At 45.5% G+C, this 8,423-nt stretch overlaps 1 protein-coding gene across 1 annotated transcript; it reads right to left on the minus strand.

The window, feature by feature from the left end:
- Window positions 1-6,708: 6,708 nt before the first annotated feature.
- On the minus strand, window positions 6,709-7,973 carry LOC103626949 (expansin-A23). Its single transcript, XM_008647312.3, has 2 exons — window positions 7,676-7,973; window positions 6,709-7,573 (listed from the first exon to the last, which is right to left on the minus strand). The coding sequence occupies exons 1-2, from the start codon at window positions 7,848-7,850 to the stop codon at window positions 6,942-6,944; spliced, it is 807 nt and encodes a 268-aa protein (XP_008645534.1). The 5' UTR covers window positions 7,851-7,973; the 3' UTR covers window positions 6,709-6,941.
- Between the last annotated feature and the right edge of the window lie 450 nt (window positions 7,974-8,423).

Raw genomic sequence — 8,423 nt, forward strand, 5'->3', positions numbered from 1 at the left:
TACAAGGATTGTCGTCACTAGAACTATCCTCCCCGCTCCCTTCACTGGAGCTGCTCGTTGTCTGCCATTCAAGTTTGGTCGCGTCTTCATCAACTTTGTTAGACGCACCGGTGCAGACCACATCCATACTAGGCTGCTCGTTGTCTGCCATTCAAGCTGGTTCCATCGATAAAGGGATATACTGTTAGTCTGATATACTGGTTCCATCAATAAGGGAACTTGGAGAAAAGGCTCTTTCCAATGCAGTTAGACAGAAAAGGCATGGCTGTGATGTTATAATGCTGAAGGACCCCAAGAAGAGATTATGCCCTATAGTCTACCACCTCTCGTTATTTGTGGGCTTCACCGAGGGCGGGAAACATTTGGTGACATCAAACGACCTTCGGGATGGGGACGTCTGCGAGCTTGTTAAGGGGCCAGACGATGGTGAGCCGGTGTACTCTGTCCGGATGTGTGGTCACAAAATTTAAAGCCGCCCCGGCTTCATCTGTGCGCTTCTCTTCTCTTATGTCGGCTACTAAGATCACTTAGCACCCCACCTAAGAGAAGAGAAGCACACACATGCAGCCGGGGCAGCTTTTAATTTTGTGACCACACATCCGGACATAGTACACCAGCTCAACATCGTCTGGCCTCTTAACAAGCTCGCAGACGTCTTCAGCCCGAAGGTCGTTTGCTATCACCAAATGTTTCCAGCCATCGGTGAAGCCCACAAATAACGGGAGGTGGTAGACTACAGGGCTTAATCTCTTCTTGGGGTCCTTCAGCATTATAACATCACAGCCATGCTGAAGGACCCCAAGAAGAGATTAAGCCCTGTAGGACCCCAAGAAGAGATTAAGCCCTGTGGTCTACCACCTCCCGTTATTTGTGGGCTTCACCGAGGGCGGGAAACATTTGGTGACATCAAACGACCTTCGGGCTGGGGACGTCTGCGAGCTTGTTAAGGGGCCAGACGATGGTGAGCCGGTGTACTCTGTCCGGATGTGTGGTCACAAAATTTAAAGCCGCCCCGGCTTCATCTGTGCGCTTCTCTTCTCTTATGTCGGCTACTAAGATCACTTAGCACCCCACCTAAGAGAAGAGAAGCACACACATGCAGCCGGGGCAGCTTTAAATTTTGTGACCACACATCCGGACATAGTACACCGGCTCACCATCGTCTGGCCCCTTAACAAGCTCGCAGACGTCTTCAACCCGAAGGTCGTTTGCTATCACCAAATGTTTCCAGCCATCGGTGAAGCCCACAAATAACGGGAGGTGGTAGACTACAGGACTTAATCTCTTCTTGGGGTCTGCCGATTCAGGCATTCCGCCGATGCCATTCTCCATATAAGTCCCAAACAGAGAATAGGGATGAGGTAGTCAAGATTGTAGGAGCTAGTGCTCAACTACTAGCATCTATAGATATGGACACAAGTCCAAATTTGGTGCTACTCGGCACCATCGATATCACTAGAAAAAAAATACATCAAAGAGATACACTTCCCAATAGTACTCGAAGATAGTTCATTGACTTGACACTCTCTAAGAGGTTCATACAAAATACATTATCTCTAAGAGTGAAACCTACGATACTCATATCGTGTTGTTTAGGACTAAACATCAACAACCCCTTGACTGGTCGCTATCATACTCAATTCCAAAATATTTTTCCAATATGTCGGCTTGAGTAAGGAGATCTGGGCTTGGGAGTTCCTCCAAATCATCTGCAGCTTCATCATCTTCAGCATATTGCAGGGCTTCATCTTGAATAATTTTAGCCCTCTTGGAGTCAGCATACTTTTTGATGGACAGAGCACACTTCTCAAGCATGTTGCATACATCTCCAATTTGAAACAAAGTGGTCTTAAGTGTGTACACTGATTCCGGTTCACTAGTATCCACAACCCCATCAGTCACTAGACTGCGAATGATGTCAACATGTGTCTCGATGACTCGAACTGAGCTCTCAACCATGTCAAGTGGCTCTTTTTCCATCTCAACTGAAAATGGCCAAGCCTCACAATCAACATTGAGATCGCAACAAAGGCAGGTATCAGAGGGAAAACAAGGATGTGGCTTATAGGGCAAAAAGAGGGGTCCAAATAACATTGTCATGGCTATGAACAAGTCAAAGAAGGGAGATAAGAACAAGTCTTATAACATAGGGTTGGGAAGCAAAGATAGGTAGTCAAAAAACTAAGAAGGGAGATAAGAACAAGTCTTATAACATAGGGAGATAATAACATTGCCATGGCTATGTACTTCCATGATGTATGTGGCCATAAACACTAAAAATAGACTTGTTTCCCCAATCACTATGGAGATTTTCTACCAAGAAGGGGTCCTAGTAGTTGCATCAACTATCCATGACAAAATTCTTCATAAGCATAATTACCAACATTTAATCACAAGGGATACAAGCTACTAAAGCAAAAATGGTGACCTTAACAAAATATGTAAGTGAAAACACCAACAATATAAGCATAATGACCAACATTAACAATATAAGATTAACAATAATTAAGGCAGGGGTCCTAGTAGTTGCATCAACTATCCATGACAAAATTCTTCATAAGCATAATTACCAACATTTAATCACAAGGGATACAAGCTACTAAAGCAAAAATGGTGACCTTAACAAAATAAGCATAATGACCAACATTAACAATATAAGATTAACAATAATTAAGGCAGGACTAGCAAAAACAAGTAATCAAGGCATGAATTTTTAACAAGTAATTAAGGCATGATCAAGGAGTGCACCGAGGGCTCGGAGATGGGCACGGCGGCGCACTCGGCGCTCGGGCTCGGCGGCGCTCGGGCTCGAGGACGGGGACGGCGGCGCTTGGCCTCGGAGACGGTGGCGCTTGGGCTCGGGGACGGGGAAGGGGACGGTGGCGCACTCGGAGATGGGCACGGCGGCGCGCTCGGCGCTCGGGCTCGGCGGCGCTCGGGCTCGGGGACGGGGACAGCGGCGCTTGGCCTCGGAGACGGTGGCGCTCGGGGACGGGGACGGGCGCCCAGCTCGGAGACGGTGGCGGTTGGGCTCGGGCTCGGCGACGGCGTGGCGGGCGCTCACGGCTCGGAGACGGGGACGGGAACGGCGGCGCAGCAGCCTGGCGGCGTAGTATCAGCTCCGGGCGAAAACTAAACCCTAAGCCACCGTACCGACGCTTTTATATAGTAAACACATCACAGGCGGATTTTAAGAAAAACCGCTTGTGATGTATAACATCACAAGCGGTTTTCTATGTCGACCGCCTGTGATATGTATAACATCACAAGCGGTTTTCTATGTCAGCCCAGTTTGCAATGTCAGTCGATACAAGAAGAGCTACAATCAAGACTGTGTAAAAAAATTCCCGAAGAAAAATAAAAACAAGAAATCCACTATTGGACCTGAAAGTGACGATGACACTTTTGATGACATGGATGGGAAAAAGAAGTCAAAGAACCCAGCTTTGGTGATGTGGTATCTTCCAGTAATTGATCGCTTAAAACGTTTGTTCTCAAACCCTAGGGAGGCTGAGCTTATGCGTTGGCATGCTGAAAATCACAAGCAGAATAACAAACAGATTCGACACCCTGCTGATGCATCACAATGGAAAAATTTCGATCTTATGTATCCTGAGTTTGCCAAAGAAACCATAAATGTAAGATTTGCTTTGGGTACAGACGGAATGAATCCATTTGGTGAAAAAAGAAGTGTACATAGCACCTGGCCCGTGACTTTAACGATGTACAACCTTCCATCATGGCTGTGTCACAAAAGAAAGTATATTATGTTGACTATTCTTATTCAAGGTCCGAAATCAGCTGGTGTTGATATTGATGTGTTCCTAGAACCTCTTATGGAAGATATGACAAAGCTCTGGAATGAAGGAGTTAGAATATGGGATGAGTATTGCCGTGAGTATTTCAACTTAAGAGCAATTATATTTGTTACCATCCATGATTCTCCCGGTGGCGCCACACTATCAGGGCAAAAGACTAAAGGAAAGAATGGTTGTGTAGTGTGCGTCGATGGAACTGCTTCCATGTACCTTAAATCATCCAAGAAGTTGGTGTTCATGGGACACAGACGGTTCTTGATGAAGCAGCATAAGTACCGAAAGATGAAAGAGGAATTTAACAATGAACTGGAAAGTGAAGGTGCACCAAAGCCTTATAGTGGGAAACTTGTTTTTGAAATTGTAATGAACATTCATGTTGTATTCGGAAAGGGAAAAAACAAAGGAGAAAAGAGAAAGAGAACTGACCCTTCAACTTACACAACTTTCAAGAAGCAATCAATATTTTTCAAGTACCTCCCATACTGGAAGGATATGGAAATTTGCCACAGCATTGATTTGATGCATGTAACAAAAAATGTTTTTGACAGCATCATTGGAACCTTGTTGGGCATGCCGAGTAAGACAAAAGACGGACTTAAATCACGCAATGATCTAGTAGATCTTCAAATCAGACCGGAACTTCATCCAGTGGATAGTGGCAAAGGGAAGCCTTACCTCCCCCCAGCTAGCTACAACTTGTCAGTTGAGGAGAGAACAAAGATTTGCAAATGTTTGCGTGGGGTCAAAGTGCCCACAGGTTTCTCATCCAATATCAGCAGACTAGTCAGGATGAAGGACTTGTCTCTATTTGGCTACAACTCTCATGACTGCCATGTGATGATGATGGTGTTCCTCCCAATTGCGGTAAGAGCCCTCAAAACAGAGCATGTCAAAGTTGTCATCACACGCTTGTGTTACTTTTTCAATGCGGTTTCAGAAAAAGTAATAGCTTTAGAAGACTTGGACTATCTAAAGGCATACATCATCGAGACTATGTGCAAGCTTGAAATGTGTTTTCCTCCATCATTTTTTGATATGCAAGTACACCTAATCATACATCTCGTGGATCAGATAAAAATATTAGGGCCACTATATTTACATCATATGTTTCAGTTGGAGCGATACCTGGGAGTATTAAAAGGTTATGTGCGAAATCGCGCTCACCCAGAGGGTTCAATCATGGAGGGATACACTACAGAAGAAGTGATTGAGAGCTGTATAGATTACATCAGTGACGGAACAATGATAGGTGTGCCTGTACCTAAACATGAGGGTAAACTATGTGGGAGAGGGAGAATGGGCAAGAAAACTTTCCGCATTGAGGATTACAAGCTAGTACATTGTGCTCATGGTAGTGTACTACAACATCTCACGATAGCCGAGCCTTACATAGAGGAACACCTGAATGAGCTTCGTAAAGAAAATCAGAACCGCACAGAGGACTGGATCATGAGGGAGCACAAACATCGTTTCAGCGAATGGTTAATGGACAAAAACATCCCATTCGGAGACTCTTCGGATGAGAAAACAATGAAGAATTTGGCTTCTGGGCCATCGTGTTTTGTGACATCATGGCAAGCATATGACATCAATGGGTACACATTCTACACTAAATCAAAAGACATGAAAAGTGTTGCACAAAATAGCGGTGTTCGTATCGATACTTTTGACCTACATGGACAGAAGACCACATATTTTGGATTCATAGAGGAAATATGGGAACTTGATTATGGCCCAAGCATGAAAATACCCTTGTTTAAGTGCCAATGGGTACAACATCCCGTGGGGGTGATAGTGGATAACTACGGACTCACACTGGTAGACTTAAAGAAAGTAGGATATAAAGATGACCCGTGGGTTCTCGTCGAATGTGTTGCACAAGTGTTCTATGTACTTGATCCAGCACATGAGAAGATGCATGTAGTTATTTCGGGAAAGCAAAAAATTGTTGGAGTTGAGAATGTGGGAGACTAAGATGAGGAATACAATAAGTATGAAGAGATGTTCGTCTTTAACGGTCCAGAGAGAATCAAGCGTGTGGAAAAGAAAATTGATAAGAACTTAAAGCCATACATGCGGAAAAATGGTAGTTCATGAAAAATTGTATGAATCAAATTGTATTTGTTATCATGTATGATCGATTATGAATTGTGGTTGCCAATTAATTTAAAATCTCTCTAGTTATCTATGTGTGCTATTATAATTCATTTAAATTGTATTTGCATATTATTGTTAAAAATTAAATATTAATTCATTTAAATTGTATTTGCATATTTCTGTTAAAAATTAAAATTATTTTCATATTTAAATTGTATTTTCATATTTTTACAATCACATGCGGTTTTGTCTTAGGGGCCGCTTGTGAAAAGGATAGAGCATCACAGGCGGTCCTAAACAAAAACCGCTTGTGATACTATTACATCACAGGCGTACTAAACCGCCTGGGACATCACAGGCGGTTTTCTAACCGAACCGCCTGTGATGTAAAAATCCTACCGCTTGTATAGAGCCAAATTGTACTAGTGTTTTATGGCGGTTTTATTACGTTGGCCGCCAGTGAAAATCGATTTTCACTGGAGGTCTTCAGTTACCCGTCTGTAAAAATAATGATTTCTATTGGCCTCTCGCATCGGCGTTTCTAAGAAACGCTCGTGAAAATAGGTTCACAACTGTCACTATAGAGCTTCTATGTACTAGTGATCTCGACCTTCCGTGGGTGAAACTTAGCGATCATTCCCAAGGTCCGAACTCACTACGAGGACGCCCTAGGGATCATTAGTGTTTGGTCTAAAAACGCCAACAAGTGCTACCCGTTGACAATTATTCATCATTAATCCGAACCACAAGGAACAAGTCCACCTTACGTTCATAGTATTACGCGATAGACTAGTTAATATATAATTTAGTGACATATTCACATAACCATACAAATTGAATTTAGACATGGCTGTTGTTATATATACAATACAAATAAAAAGAATGAGAGGTACAAGCCACATATATGGCTCATGAATATTCAGTGTCTATATACACCTCCAAACTGTGTACTCCTGTGACTACTGACTAGTAGTGACGAGGAGAGACCGGAAATAACCCGGGACGGTGATGGAGCTCTGACCATCATCACTTGAACTGTAACCCGGATGCAAATGTTTGGCCAAACTTCCATCCTTGTGACACCACATTTGCGAACTCAATAGTTTGTCCGTCTGTATCGATGACCCTGAACGAGAGCGCTTGCCCTGTGAGGTAGGCGAGAGAGTGCCAGTTCGCGCCCCAGTTTCGTGCCATCCGGGTCCAGCCAGTGGAGTTGGAGGTCTTGACGTCCATGGATCTGATGGAGCCAGCAGCCGCGACGTTGGTCACGAGCACGAGGTTGAAGTAGTCGTGCCCGTTGATGGTGAACCTGACTCCACCTCGCTTCACGCAAGGAACCCTCTGGTACATGACCGGAATGATGCCACCGCCGTAGACGCCGATCTTCTCCCAGGCCGGCTGCGCCATGTCGAAGTGCGGGCGCTGCTGATTGCACCAGCCGCCCTCGGGCAGCGCCAGGTTGGGCGGGCAGAAGTTGGTGGCCGTGACGGTCACCGTGACGCCGGGTCTGCAGAACATGGGGTCGGCTCTCTTGCGGTCGCAGGCGATCTTGTAGCACTGCCCGCACGAGGCGCCGTCGTTGAAGAGCACCGTGCTCAGCGCCGCCGTCCGCGTGCCGTAGCCCTGCGTGAAGAGGTTGCCGTACCCGCACGCGCCGCCTGTGCATGCCACCATATAAATACACACATACACGAGTAGTATTGTTAGAGAAGGCATGCATAGAACAGCATGGTTCGATCTTGAGCAGCTAGCTTAATTACCCATGGTGTCCGAGGCATCAGCGCCTCCATAGAACGTGGCGTGCGCCTTTAGCCACCCGGTCGGTGCCGGAGACGGTGACGTGGTGGCGGGGACGACGGCGGCGTCACTAGCGGCCATGGTGCCCGCAGCTGCGAGCAGCATGAGTAGTGTGAAAACTCGACCTGGAGCCGCCATAGCTCTCGATCAGAAAGTGGAGCTAGCTGTTTGTGTATATGGGTATCAGGGTATGGATAGATGGAGTTTGTTGTGATGAAGATGCTGATGATCCGATGGATGGATTTTGTTGTTGGTATGATGCGATGATTCGTTCGTCGGGTATATATACACAGCGCTATAGCATTAGCCTTCGTAATCACGGTTGATTGGCGGCTTGCATTGGGAATGATTGGCCAATGAACTTATTAATTATTATATATAAGGGCGTCGACGGTCGACCGAAGCAAGCATGGCGATCCACTGTCTAGCGTATACATGTGTATGGCTATGCAGCCTCAGCATACATGCATATGCATGGCTTAAGGTGTAGTAGTAATGCACAAGGGAGACGCGCTGGCGTCAGTTGCAAGCCACCGACGAGATATGCCAAGACCATCTAGGCGCGGCCAAGGGCTACTAGCTGGGGGCAAGCAAACTGGTGAGGAGGTCGTGCTTGTGATAAAATCTGATGATTTGATCGGGTAAATTATGCCACACAGAAATAGTCATTTTTAGTTTTAATTTAATCCAGAAAACCCCGCGGAGAAACCG

The sequence above is a fragment of the Zea mays genome, chromosome 5, assembly GCF_902167145.1.
Source record: "Zea mays cultivar B73 chromosome 5, Zm-B73-REFERENCE-NAM-5.0, whole genome shotgun sequence".
Taxonomy (NCBI): Eukaryota; Viridiplantae; Streptophyta; class Magnoliopsida; order Poales; family Poaceae; genus Zea; species Zea mays.

Bases quoted from the DNA above. Each gene is read 5' to 3' on its own strand.
- LOC103626949 (XM_008647312.3), bottom strand. From the start codon at position 7,850: ATGGCGGCTCCAGGTCGAGTTTTCACACTACTCATGCTGCTCGCAGCT. The intron at 7,574-7,675 runs GTAATTAAGCTA...TGGCATGCACAG, and splicing joins TGATGCCTCGGACACCATGG to GCGGCGCGTGCGGGTACGGC.